Consider the following 14,013-nt stretch of genomic DNA (forward strand, 5'->3'; position numbering starts at 1 on the left):
TTTCTGCTGAAGATGCAGTGAACGTCCAAAAATAAAAAAATAAAAACAGAAAAAAAAATGATTAACTTTTTTTATTGACAAAATAATTATGGAGTTATAATTAAAGTTCGCTGTGAGTAAATTAATATTTCTAACAGTACTAGTTATGGTTATCGTGTTTTGCACGATCTGAGTTATTGTGATTACTTTTATCCAGTGAGCATACCACACTTCTACAGAAAAACACAATGTCTTTGGGTAATAAAATTGGGTCACAAAGTACAACGCTTATTATATTGACTACTTTTACTGATTATATTTTGTATTTCTCTTACTGAGACTATTGCTTAACTTGTTTAAAATTTTTCTTCATCCATGACGGACTTTATTTCATAGAATGCTTGTACTAACTTTAATATTATACATGCGTAAGGTTGTTATTTACGTGGCTATTTTTAATGGGCTACAAAGCATGTAGTGGTTGTGTCAGTAATTGAATCATGTTTGAGATGTTTTTTTTTTGTGCTCTCATAACTAGTTGAGCATATTTTTTTTCGTTTACTAATTCGAGACTTGTGTATTTGTTTCATACTCGTAGTTTTTTAGATGAAATTTTGAATTGAAAGTCATCCGTAAATAATTGACCTCCGCTCGATAGAGTTGGAGATCTAATCCCTGAGGTCGAAACCTAATAAGGATACGGCTTCGGGGGAATCTCGAGAGTAGTCCATCGGCTACTCTCAAGAGGGTGCACGGCTGAACAGCTGACGATTCTGAACCACAGAGGGATGAACTTATGAGAATGATCACCCTTCGACTATAAATGTTTAGTCAGCGATGTTCGTAGAACAAGCGTTTCGCATACACGTACGCTTATGGATTTATATATTAAATAATTTTCATAAATCGTAATATCTAACGGTTCAGCTAAATGCTCTTTTACAAGATTCAAGAAACTTTTAAATTTATAGAACTATGACTAGTTAAATTGATACATTTAAAAAAATATAAGAACATTCTGTATAACATTTTTGAAGTGTCACGCAGAAACAGGTGTTTTCATTAAGTTACGTGTATTTTAGAAGACATGATACGTCTCGAAACATGCGGAAGCTATATAATATTGTACTTTAATGAACTACTTCAGTTTTACAATGTAATTGAAAAACAAACAATGCAATTTATTTTAAAGATACCATTTTATTATACTTATGTCCCATGTTTCTATGACATTATTTATTTTTATTTTTTTTTTTTTCAATAAAATATTTAGATTTTTAATAGTGATTACATGTTTGAAAAACAAAAATTACTTTTTAAAGTTTTTTTGCTGTACATTTTATTACTTATAAGTAGTCACATTCTTCAGTTTTCTGTCACTTATACCTTCTTTGAAATCATAAAATAATAGAGAGACAATGCAAGAGAGATAAACGTTCCATCTCGCATTCCATTGTCTGTCTCAATCCGTGATCATCCTCTCACTCTGTATATTTGCATGTTTTTTGCCCTAGTAAAACTGTGAAGTATCTGAAATAATGGTCATGCTTAATAAATAACGAAGATTTCCATCATCAGTACCCATACCGTCATATACATATATGGTATAGGTATACTAATACAATATTGTGTACGATTATGACCATACAGTCGATAATATAGAACACTACCGTTGCCGTAGTAGTTCACAATAACTTATTTAAATCCTCACCAAGCTGGCTATAAAGATTTAAAATTTAAACCTTGGTAAGTTAAAAATAATGCCCCCCACAGCGCTAAGTAACGCGTGGTCGAAGAAACGTGATTTTTTAAACTTAATTAAGGAATTTTTTACTGAAAATCAGTGGGATTTAGATATATACATCCTGATTGATTTTTTGTTCAAAACGTGCTAAAGAATATCAGAATAAATTTTTTGATTACCGAAATTGTACGGACACTATTTTTCCTACCGACAACGCAGTTAACGTCCATGGAATTTGCCACGATTGTTACGAAAAACGTCCCGAAGACCTCGGGCCGAGGTGGGAAAAAGCCTTTTTTATTTATAAAGTCGGAATTTTAGTTAGTCACGATTCAGATAAAAAAAAAGCATTGCTACCAGACAAACTGTTATTTTCTTGGCTCCATGATCTTTAAGCTGTTTGAGGTCAATAAGGTTGCTTTTCCTCCCTATGTATCTTTTGGATTTGAGTTGATCAATATTTTTGAGGCTTTTCTGGTAAGGCTGTACAATTGTGTACAAACTGATGCAGATGGATCACAAGAATAATGATAAGTATGTTATATATTAATAGTACTACATACATTGATGAGTACCCTTTTTGATGTAAATAAAGTTTTACAACGTAAATTTTAAAGAAGTTCTAAAAAATTTATTTTAAAATAACAAAAGAAGTATATACTGTCACAATTTTTCGTCCTTTTTTTTAAACATGGCATGAAAATAAAAATACATCATCACAGAGTTTTAAACATGGTGATTAAGTAAATAAATACATCTCTCGTCTTTATTTCTTTACAAAGTGTAGCAAGGAAATTTAGCTTCATTTGGCTTTTGCATATCCACAAGGAAGTAAATTGTTCCTGCTAAGCCTAAAAGGTACAGTAAACGGCATTATGAAATTGTTATATTATTTGCATTAGTTTTAAAGAGTAAGAAATAAAATATCACCTTCAAATAATGAAAATGGCCTATCAGCAGGTTTCTTCTGGTGAGCATCATAATCCAAGCACCATTCTGCGAATCTACAAGCTCTATACAGATATTTAGGATCCTAAAAAAATGTTTTTTCAATGTTAATTCAATCGGTTTTTGACACAATTATTTTCCGTTACTTTTGTTTGTTGAAACAAGCATAGGAACGTGTAAGCGTTTCCAGCAACCCCATGGCAAATACCACAACCTTTCTTAAGAAGTCCCCTCTGCCACACAACTTCACCACATTGTAAAGCTGTATTTAAGTACTGATCTTTTTTGAAAACCTACCAAAAATGATAGTGAATTTTTTTCATAGTGTTCAAAAGACCAAAAATGTGTTCATAGTTTTGAATTTTACTTCATAAGCTAGACAAAACAACATTGTCATGGACGGAGCCCCGTGACACCAGTGAACTAATTTATCAGTCGTACTTCCAACAGAAGAAGGGAAATTTCCAGATGGATACTTCAATTTTTCCAACCACTGAAGAGATGGTTCAACTTCATTTTTCAGCTGCTCTTCTGTTAAATATTGACGAGCCTAAATAAATTAAAATTACCGTAATAAACAATATTTAAAATGAAACTCTTTATTGATAGACCCACTTGTAATAACAGGTACAGTATTCCAGCCAGGCCATGAGCACCACCTAGATATTCAGAGTCATGCCACATATACATCAATGGAGATTTTATACCTCGTGACTTTGCGTAACTTTTTCCAGAACTCAACACACATGCGATTACCTGAAATTAATTTTATTATAGATGAATTGAATAACAAAGCATAAAAAAATTGTCCTTAGACGTGCATTCCTGGTACCTGTTTAAAAAGATCATCTTTTATGGGAGCAGGAGATACATGTTTGTTAACAAAAAGAATGGAATAAAGGAAACCAACTCGACCATACAGTAACTCATCAGGAATACCACTGCTGTCATCAACAATGTACGATGACATTGATATTAATCTGCAAATAAAATTTTCTCATATATATTGGTAATCACTTTGATGATACTTGCGTCATCTATCATAACAAACTTTGAAATCAAATTCTTGGACTCTTCTTTATCTCCATGTAAATGATAAAACACAGCTCCCAAAGCAAGTGGTCCAGCATTTCCAGTTAAAAATGTTACGTGTCTCTTACCTCTCAAACTACCAACGATTTTTCTAATGAGTTCCAAGGCTCTCTAAAATTTTTAGGACATCTATTGTATACTTTATCATAATTTTAGTTTAAAAAAAAAAAAAGATGAAAATACCAACTTACGGATGTATAGTTTTCGTCATCAAAATACTTTCCATACTGATAAAAGGTGTAAGCAACTCCCGGCAATCCTGTGTAAAGTGAGGAATCATCTTGACTGTACCAATGTCTCTTGTGGTCTTCTAATCTTTGTAACAATACTTTTGTGCCAATGCTCAACTTATTTTTAAAATCATCGCTGATCTGAAATTGAAAATATGTTTATTCTTTCCGTAATGTAAACTCTCGATTTTTTTTACATACATCCACACCGTCGCCACTTATCAATGATTTATGTTTTTCTGCCAAGAAGTCTTCATATGGGTTGTCTATATGTCTGACACTCATATTAAACCACGTACTTGTTATACCTGAAATTATGTTTTCACTCAGAAACAACTGCGTTGAATAATCACAGCTTATAACTTGCAAAATATGTAAGATTCAATTAAACAATCACATTTATGGGTAGAACGATTTCTTTTCATTTCCATGACACTATAGGGAATGAAAAGTAAAGAGGCAAAAGTGAGAAAATTTCTACATAAAGTGCACGACCAAAAGAAAAACGGTATAGGTATACTGTACATCTTGTGGATTATCAACATCAGTTGAATTAGTTCTAAAAACTACTGCAACCTAACCTATTTCCTAAAGCAAACTTACCGCACAGTTGTTAAATTAAACAGTGAGAAATATATAAAAAATTTTTACTCGTATATAGGGAATTATACATAAAGATATCAAGCGAACCTATTTGTTGAAGATCAGTTTCTTTTGTTTAATTTTAAGGGAAACAAACACAAAGTGCCGGCTATTTGTTGCTTCAATTCTTAATTCTCAAAAATACATTATGAGTAAAATCATTCTTACCAATCAAGATCTTCAACACAGGAAAGTTGAACCAATATCTCGTAAAATAATTATTACTTGATAAAGCACGAGTGAAAATTAAGTACACTTATACTTTTGACAAACTGCTTGATCTTGTTTTATTTTTTTATTGCGCTGAAAGTTTTAATCGACCGTGCGCAAAGCGCTCGCGCATCAAAACAAAACAGGTAGGGTTAGGTGATTTTTAATATGTATATCAATCTTACGTCAAAAATAATTCCACACTATGCAGTGTTTCGAATGTAAACGGAGGTTCTTGAGCAAGAAAATTGAGGCTGACAAATGCTTTTTACTTGTGCAGGAATGCTGACGTGTTTGACGGGCTATCGGATCCCTGAAATATTAGATTATCGAGTTTTAAACAAAATCAAGCAGAACTAAAAAGAAAATCATGGATCAAACATTGGAAGCTGCCCTGGCTGCAGCCAGCAGGGCCGTGGATTTTGATAGAAATGATCAGAACAAGCAGGCCGTCTATTACTACAGCATTGCCGTTAAACTCCTGAAACTAAAAGACTTGTCTACCGTTCCTGCCTTGGCTGACAAGTGCACTGAGTATGAGGACAGAATAACGGAGCTGGAGAAAACTAGTTGGTTGAAAACTTATCTAATGGTTTCATCGTTTATTGCCAAATGATGACGACTGGTAACTTACAATGTACTTTTATCAATTTCCAGTTCTCGAAGAGGAGAATAAGAAGCACGAGTCTGAGAAACCCAACGAAAGCGAACTGCTCAGGTGCAAGTTTTTACTCACCCAAGCACTTGATGCGGACGAGGCAGGCTTTAAGGATGAAGCTATCAAGTTGTACACCAATGCAGCTGAGCTCGGTCTCAAGGCGGTAAGTTGTAACCCTGGCTTCATTGAAATGGACCAATATTTAATAGAAATGAATTTTCAGAAAGCTACAGGCAGCGAGAAGGTGAAGATCACTAATCTCGTTCGTCATGCTCTGGACAGAGCTGAGTCATTGAAGGGAATTAAGAAAAACGAGGCTGAAACTGTCTTGCCTGACTTGCCATCTGTTCCTGAAACAGATTTGCCTATAGATGACGATGTGTTGACCCAAACTCCAGTAACTTCTGTACCAAAGAGTCCAGGTTTGTAAAGCTTCGTCTGTCACAAGGATTGCTTTTGCAATTTTATAATTTTTGATGGAAAAAATTATTTTTAGCCCCAATAAAACCAACGAGACCTCCTTTACATAGGGGAAGTAGTGCTCATTTGAAAGTTGCCGGGGGAAGTGGAAATTACACGGAAGAAGAAAAAAGAGTGTTGTTACATAGTTCACATATCAATGACCATGAATTTGTGCCTTTCATGAATGTAGACCTATCGGAAAGGTTCCAGTATGCGATTCCGTTTACTGATAAAGATGGCTTACTTAAACTGTCGCCAAAGCAAAAGCCAGACTTTGACAAGTGGTGCCGCCCAGAAGAACTGGTCTCGGAACCAAAAATGATCATGGGACATGTACCTGATTACTACAGCATAAAACAAACAGTAATTTCATTAACGATTATCCTATAGTATTTTAAATATTTTTCATTACTCAAAAGCAATTTCTCGTTCTAGGTAGTTTCAGACTGTTCATTTGTAGCTTCACTGGCAGTAAGTGCTCAATACGAAAAAAAGTTTGGCAGAAGACTCATTACTTCTATAATATATCCTAAAAATAAAAACAAAGAACCCATTTATAATCCATTTGGTAAGATTATTCAGTAAAGTTACAGATTCACCATTCATTTATCATCTGTTATTAACTTTGATTTCACAATTAGGAAAATACATGATCAAATTGCACATAAATGGGGTTTCCAGGAAGGTCGTTATAGATGATTTGTTGCCTGTTAGTCGACACAATCAGTTACTGTGCTCTTATTCAAACAATCGAGGGGAACTGTGGATATCTTTATTAGAAAAAGCATACATGAAAGTAATGGGGGGTTATGACTTTCCTGGATCTAATAGCGTAAGTATTTATTCTGCACACAATTAAATATAACAATTAAATGCTGTAATCTCGCAAATTTTTATGCTACAGAATATTGACTTGCATGCTCTCACGGGGTGGATACCAGAGAGGTGGGCGATAAGGCCTAATGAGCCAGACTTTAACAAAGATAATTTATTTGATACTCTACTCTTAAGATTGCATAAAGGAGATGTTCTAGTCACTGTGGCAACCGGAGATCTTTCCGATGCCGATGCAGATCGCACGGGTCTTGTACCTACTCATGCTTATGCTGTGCTAGATGTCAGAAAAATCAATGTTAGTTCAGTGGAAAACGTGCTCTAATCGAATACTAAAAACTTTTTGACTCATTTTGGTTTTGCTTTCAGGGAGAAAAATTATTGCAATTAAAAAATCCCTGGTCGCACTTGAGGTGGCGAGGAAATTATTCTGAAATTGACACAAAGCACTGGACTCCTTCTTTGAGACAGACGTTAAATTACGACCCAGATTCTGCATCGCAATTCGATAATGGCATATTTTGGATCGATTTTGAAAGTATATGCCACTTTTTTGATGTTTTTTATTTAAATTGGAATCCTTCACTATTTAATTATACTTATTGTATTCATCAGTAAGTTAATGTATTTTAATCAAAATTTCACGTGTTATTTAATGGAAGGTGTAATGCTAATGACAGTAATGTAAATAAACTTTTTTAAAACTTATTAAAGAATGTGGAATGCTGGGGTCGGTCCTGTTAAGGATGCCTATAATATAGGAGATAATCCTCAATTTTCATTGGAAGTTCCACCTAATGCTAAAGGTTCAGTTTGGATATTGCTGACAAGGCATATCACTGACATTGACGATTTTCGACAAAATCAGGAATACATAACTGTTCTCGTGTACAAAAATGATGGCAAACGAGTATATTATCCACGTAAGTAAAATTTTTCCACTTACTAATGATTTTGAACATTAAACAATTTAACGATTTAACCATCATTGCTTGTTGTATTCCACGAACATTAGAAGAAATTATTTCGTACAGATAAATTTGACTTTTTAAGATTAAATTCATCCAGCTTACATTAAAAAATAAAGAAACAAAAAACATAATGTGTAGTAAAGTGTTACATTGCTTATAATTTTGATTGCTTACAAGTTATTTTAAATGATATTCATTCAATTTAGATGATCCACCACCTTACATAGACGGAGTAAAAATAAACAGTCCACATTACTTGTGTAAAATAAAACTTGGTCAAAATGAGAATAGTCGTTTCACTCTCGTAATTTCGCAGTATGAAAAAACTAACACGATTTATTACACTCTGCGAGCTTATGGAACTTCGCCATTTACACTTCGCAAAATAGCAGATCCTTATAAATTTACAAAAGAGGTATTTAGAACTCAATATAGATATTTGTAATTTTTTATTGTTATTTATTTTGGAATTGCAAAATTATCTCATTTAGAACAATTTCTAGTATAATTGAGGTTTTCAAATAATTTAAAAAATTCCGAACATTGCAAAAAATTTTTTTCAAGAGATTGATAAGAAGACTGTTTTTCAAATATTTATTGTTCCAATAGATAACAGATGGCCAATGGAAGGGAATGAGTGCTGGTGGGTGTAGCAATCACCCAGAAACTTATGTATGTAACCCTAGGTATCAATTAGTGCTAGAAAGCCCACATCATAATAACTGGCTGTTAGTAATTTTAAAAGGTCCCAAACAGTATCAGATTGGTTTCGAAGTTTTAACCGTAGTTTTAAATGATACAGAAGCTCCAACGTCGTTTAAAACTAAAAATTCTGGTCCCTTCAGGTACGTCATTTGAACTGTTTGAAATTTGCATATCAATATTGCAGCTAAGTGATGTACTTTTTTCTTTAAATCTTAGATCCGGATTTGTCTACTTGGAGTTGGAAAACGTCCCTTCGGGGACGTATAACATAATTCCATCGACTTTTATGCCCGCCCAAGAGGGTCCATTCTTTTTGACTTGTAAATCATCATGCAGCATACAACTAACGCGTCTTCAATGAAGTTCCAATTTTAAGCGCTTCTTTGACATTCGGTGCTATTTTGTCTACAGAGAAACTTTATCTTCGGCTATTTTTACAATTTAAAATAATTTCGAGCACAAGTTGTATGTAAAGTATTCTTATTTTTAATACTTTGTATGTACTATGAAAAATAAAATTTTACTACGCCTTTTTTAAACTGTAAATAATATTTTAAAAAATGTAAAATAAAAGCTATTATTTAAAAAAAAACACAACTTTGCATTTTTTTAAAGATTTAGTGTAAGTAGGAATCAAATTTTTTAACGTTACCAGGATCCGTCAAGTGGATCGATCAATCAACCTCAGTTACCCTCATTTACAACCGCAGGTTTTTCAACAATTTACTATCCACCGAGCTATATGCTCTCACTGATGATCATCAGCAATCTCATTTCCTCTAAATTACTATAATTATTATTTTTATTAATCACAACGAAATTTGTGTTTAAACAACAATTTATTCATCTGCTAGGTTAACCAATCTTTATTTACTAACATTTGTTTTCAAAGCTTTGAATTCTAACATTTTTTTCACTAATAGGGTATTTATTAAAAAAGAAATACCCTATATATACGTATGAAAAGAATTTAAATAATTAAATAGAACAGTAGTTAAAAATTTTCCTAACACTAACGTGACTGCCGTGACCGGCCGGCCGGCTGTTATTACGTTGACTACTGATCAGGTTGTATAATAATATAGTTTCAAACTCGGTTTGAAGCTAACTAACGAAAAAAGACAATTCAGCTTGTTAAATTAACAACAAATAGGATTTTTTTAAGTAACATTTATTATATAAAAAATTATGACTCAAGGGTGTCATTTTTGTCTATTTTCTTACATAGTTTCGAGTAATAAATAAAAGGTAATACTATAATAATAGTATACATATTACACAAAGTTTCCTTACAATACTATACATATTGAGAAAAATACATACATTGAGACAACATACATGATATAAATGTTTTTTGTAAAGTTTGTACACAAAATAAAGCACTTTGGCAAGTGTCTCTCTGTGTATGCATGTATACGTTATATGTGTGTAATTGGTCACATCTCGGAGTTCTATCGATCGATTTTGATGAATCTTGGTCTATTTTTTTGTTTTTGCATACACTAATCACTTCTAAAAAAAATTTTTGATGTTATTAATTACTTTTTTTTAATTTCGATTTCAACAATTTTGAAAAATCCCTCCCACGGAAGGAACTGGTGAAGTGCAGTCAATGTACCAAGCGAAAAAGAATTTTTTTTTATCAATTGGTAATAACTATTTTAAGCAGTAATGTCGTACGTAACAGTAAGTTAAAAATAAAAAAAAAACTACAGTTTTTAATGTCTAGATTTGAGACAACTAATAAAACTTATTATTCACCATCTCCACGTGGACACAATTCCCACGTGCAGGGGACCGATAAAAATGATGCTTATTGTAGTGTGACAGAACAAGAATCTACTTGGTTATTCCTATTTTAAAAGATTCATACTATCAGCTATCAGTGTCTTTTTTATTTGCTGTGTGATTGGTTTGAAAATCACATGATTTATTTCGCTGGTCAATCTAGTAAATTAATTATATGGAATTGTAACAATAATTGATTTAAGTAGGTTTTTACATCTATTATTAGAAAAAAGTTTCAAAGTCAGCTCTAAATAAAACTTTATACAACTTAATCATTTTTTGTAAAATCTTTTACATTTCTTCAAGTTAAATTTTATTTTATAACATTAATAAATTTTTACCGTGAAAAATCGATGTCTAGGATTATTTTGGCATAATCTAATTATTGCACCGAAAAAAATATACATTCTTTAAAGAAAAAGAGAAGAAATTGTAGATTTATTGTCGACTTAAAAAATTTTACTAGTAACAAGACCGTAAGTGCATGCACTTATGGCTTTTTTGCTGGTAAAACTGTCCAACCCAACCCTTGGACTCCAAGTCTCTCGCGTCATTCTGTCTCACAACAAAACTATACCTATATATATATAACTATACCTCTATATATATATATATATATAAGGCTCTACATAACCTTTATATTTTTCGTGATACAAGATTTTATTAATTTCAACCCTTTTCTTGGGTAAAAATTATTTGATTGTTTAACGTAATTTCGCAATTGTTTCGTAAGCATTATTTTTTTCTTACAGGAAGTGATTCTGGTTGCGCATGTGATTTTCAAGATCTTTGTTGCGAACAAAAGTTAATGAACACTCGGTGCAGTGATGTGTATGTACACACCCCATGTGTTCCGCAAGACAACTCTCACGAGCAAATTTATGTAAACACTCACTGCAGCTATATGGTTTCTTACCCTCATGAACTGTACGCTCGTGTCTCGTGAGATTATGTTTTAGGGTGAAAGTTTTCAAACATATTTGACATTTGTACGGCTTATCAACGTCGTGGACTTGCTGGTGCTTTACAAGATTGGGTATGTCAGTGAAAGTTTTCGAGCTTAGATTGCAGCTGTAGGGCCTATTATCAGTGTGAATCCGCTCATGCACCTTAAGATCAGTTATATGAGAAAAACTTTTCAAACATATTTGGCACTTGTACGGTTCATCACTAATGTGGAGCCGCTCGTGAATTACTAGATAGGATTTTCGAGAGTAAGTTTTCGAGCATAGTTTACAGCTGTAGGGCTTATTACCAGTGTGGATCTTTTCATGCACCACAAGATTCGATTTTTGAGAAAAACTTTTCAAACAAGTTTGGCACTTGTATGGCTTATGGCCACTGTGGACTCGCTCGTGCACCGTAAAATTTGCTTTGTAAACAAAGCTTTTCGAACATGTTTGGCACTTGTACGGCTTCTCGCCCGTATGAATCCGCTGATGTTCTTTTAGAGAGTCTTTTCGGGTGAAAATTTTCAAACATATTTGGCACTTGTACGGCTTCTTGCCCGTATGAATCCGCTGATGTTCTTTTAGATAGTCTTTTCGGGTGAAAATTTTCAAACATATTTGGCACTTGTACGGCTTCTCGCCTGTATGAATCCACTGATGCTTTTTTAGAGAGTCTTGTCGGGTGAAAATTTTCAAACATATTTGGCACTTGTACGGCTCCTGACCACTATGGACTCGCTCGTGCACCGTAAGATTTGTTTTGTGAACGAAGCTCCTCGAACATGTTTGGCATTTGTACGGCTTCTCGCCTGTATGAATCCGCTGATGTTCTTTTAGAGAGTCTTGTCGGGTGAAAATTTTCAAACATGTTTGGCACTTGTACGGCTCATGACCACTGTGGACTCGCTCGTGCACCGTAAGATTTGTTTTGTAAGCAAAACTCTTCGAACATGTTTGGCATTTGTACGGCTTCTCGCCTGTATGAATCCGCTGATGCTCTTTTAGAGAGTCTTTTCGGGTGAAAATTTTCAAACATATTTGGCACTTGTACGGATTATCCTCTGCGTGAACCTGCACGTGCTCCGACAAATGGCGTTTTCGTATAAAACTTTTCGGACACGATTTACAGTCGTAAGACTTTACGTCCGTATTCGTCAACTCGTGTCTCGTAATAAGACTCTTCTTTTCCATAAAGGTTTTGTAACATACCTTACAACAGTAGGACTCACTATTAGTGTGGATACATTCGTCCACCTTGAGGGCATTGCTTGTATTGCTAGTTTTTCCACATATGTCACAAAAATATGAACTGCAACCTGCTTCGGCCATATTCGTCAACGACAATAGAAATAAGTCAACATTACACAGCCAAGACTGGAGCTGCTTTTGAAACGACCAAGGAGTGGCTTGGTTCTTGTAGACCTATGTATATGTAAGGGTCTATAAGATGTTTTTTCCTGTGCAATATTTAAATAGGAAATTGTTTACTATGTCACAGATTATTTGGTTAAATAATTGTAAATGTATTGTATCGTTAGTCGAAATAACTTACTTTGTATGAAACCTTTATAACAGTTGAATATGAATAGTCGTTGTATTTTTAAGAACTGCATTGTTGCATTCATTTTTTACGCACAAATATTTCAGCTGCAGACTTTTTCTTGAGAGACACACGTTTTCTTGTGGCTTATCAAAATGCAGAAATCTTTTTTGAAATTTTTTTTCTCACACTATTAAAGTTAAAAATAATGTACATAATTATGCAATATACGTATGTTTTTTTTCTTTGCAATAGCTGTTTGACAAAATATTATTTACTTACAGAAAAATGAGACTTTGAAATGTATAAGCTTCAACAGTTGCAACGTATGTAAAAAGTAAAAGTAATAGTATAAAATGTTATCTTTAAAACGTCATGCATTTATAATGATAAGGAATATACAGCTAATGATCCAATAATAGATTTTTTTTTATAAGTAAAGCTAGACAGCGGTGAAGTGATACTTGGCAACGTTGCAGTCTTTAAAATCATATCATTTTTATAATTTTCAAAGCTATTTAGCTATTTACGAAATCTAGCTTCTGAAACAACAATACACTATTTTGATATCTTAAAGTAAAACAACAAATTTAGGTCCTGCCATGGGGATGGCAGCATCAAAACGGGGGAACTGAAATATTTTACATGCAAATTTAAAAAAAGTTAGTTAATAATAGTGGTCGTGGTGGCGCAACGGTAGAGTTGTAGTTCCGTCCATCTCCGAGGTTAAGCTGCATTTGGTGGGGTTAGTACTTGGATCATAGAGGATACCTCCTATTATGACTTGGATGGATGATCGTCTGGTCACGTTGATCATAACTGAGTTGGTCCAGATGTTTATATATGTATATAAACATCTGGTCACCGGTATATAACTCAGATGCACCGATGGCTAATTAACACTATGCTTGTTTTTAAAAATGACATGTCTGAGCCTACGGGTGATGATGAATATAAAAAAAAAAAGTTAGTTAATAATGTTTATTAAAACTTTGTAGAAAATACTTTAGTCCCTCTGTTTTGGTGTTGCCATCCTCATGGTAGGACCTCAATTTGTGGTTTTAATCATATCCTGGTAATAATAAAAAAATTAAAGATTTATTTTTGAATATTGCCGGTTTTTATCTGGTTTTACAGGTGCAAAAGCCTAACAGAAAGATTTTTTACTGGTTTCTATTGGACACCTTCAATACAGGGATATGGCTGTGAGAATAGTAGTTTTCGTCACAAAAGTGCCATTGCTTGTGGGGCCATTTTGCA

At 33.4% G+C, this 14,013-nt stretch overlaps 3 protein-coding genes across 4 annotated transcripts; 1 reads left to right on the forward strand and 2 right to left on the reverse strand.

The window, feature by feature from the left end:
• Positions 1-2,365: 2,365 nt before the first annotated feature.
• Positions 2,366-4,926, reverse strand: LOC106645089 (lanC-like protein 2). The gene is made up of 10 exons (XM_014360854.2): positions 4,804-4,926; positions 4,195-4,301; positions 3,955-4,134; positions 3,723-3,874; positions 3,504-3,651; positions 3,287-3,427; positions 3,039-3,221; positions 2,818-2,964; positions 2,654-2,756; positions 2,366-2,574 (listed from the first exon to the last, which is right to left on the reverse strand). Exons 2-10 carry the CDS (start codon positions 4,276-4,278, stop codon positions 2,498-2,500), a joined length of 1,215 nt encoding a protein of 404 aa, XP_014216340.2. The 5' UTR covers positions 4,279-4,301; positions 4,804-4,926; the 3' UTR covers positions 2,366-2,497.
• A 141-nt stretch (positions 4,927-5,067) lies between these two features.
• On the forward strand, positions 5,068-9,041 carry LOC106645087 (calpain-7). 2 transcript variants are annotated; one of them, XM_014360851.2, is made up of 12 exons: positions 5,068-5,414; positions 5,503-5,666; positions 5,727-5,925; positions 6,000-6,328; positions 6,401-6,533; positions 6,607-6,797; positions 6,870-7,097; positions 7,169-7,413; positions 7,514-7,722; positions 7,977-8,185; positions 8,380-8,615; positions 8,692-9,041. In XM_014360851.2, exons 1-12 carry the CDS (start codon positions 5,216-5,218, stop codon positions 8,834-8,836), a joined length of 2,487 nt encoding a protein of 828 aa, XP_014216337.2. In that variant the 5' UTR covers positions 5,068-5,215; the 3' UTR covers positions 8,837-9,041. The 2 variants fall into 2 exon arrangements, with proteins under 2 accessions (XP_014216337.2, XP_089451950.1); XM_089595824.1 differs by having other exon boundaries at positions 5,727-5,919.
• Positions 9,042-11,009: 1,968 nt separating this feature from the next.
• LOC149373706 (uncharacterized) lies at positions 11,010-12,542 on the reverse strand. Its single transcript, XM_089596088.1, has one exon. The coding sequence runs from the start codon at positions 12,540-12,542 to the stop codon at positions 11,010-11,012; it is 1,533 nt and encodes a 510-aa protein (XP_089452214.1).
• Between the last annotated feature and the right edge of the window lie 1,471 nt (positions 12,543-14,013).

This window comes from Copidosoma floridanum, unplaced genomic scaffold, assembly GCF_036245765.1.
Source record: "Copidosoma floridanum isolate Cflo_tuat_1 unplaced genomic scaffold, Cflo_Japanese_pri ptg000029l, whole genome shotgun sequence".
Taxonomy (NCBI): domain Eukaryota; kingdom Metazoa; phylum Arthropoda; class Insecta; order Hymenoptera; family Encyrtidae; genus Copidosoma; species Copidosoma floridanum.

Bases quoted from the DNA above. Each gene is read 5' to 3' on its own strand.
- LOC106645089 (XM_014360854.2), bottom strand. From the start codon at position 4,278: ATGAGTGTCAGACATATAGACAACCCATATGAAGACTTCTTGGCAGAA. The intron at 3,652-3,722 runs GTTTGTTATGAT...TTTTATTTGCAG, and splicing joins TCCAAGAATTTGATTTCAAA to ATTAATATCAATGTCATCGT. The intron at 2,965-3,038 runs GTAAAATTCAAA...CATTTTTGGTAG, and splicing joins TGTTTTGTCTAGCTTATGAA to GTTTTCAAAAAAGATCAGTA.
- LOC149373706 (XM_089596088.1), bottom strand. From the start codon at position 12,542: ATGGCCGAAGCAGGTTGCAGTTCATATTTTTGTGACATATGTGGAAAA.
- LOC106645087 (XM_014360851.2), top strand. From the start codon at position 5,216: ATGGATCAAACATTGGAAGCTGCCCTGGCTGCAGCCAGCAGGGCCGTG. The intron at 5,415-5,502 runs GTTGGTTGAAAA...ATCAATTTCCAG, and splicing joins AACGGAGCTGGAGAAAACTA to TTCTCGAAGAGGAGAATAAG. The intron at 8,186-8,379 runs GTATTTAGAACT...TTGTTCCAATAG, and splicing joins CTTATAAATTTACAAAAGAG to ATAACAGATGGCCAATGGAA.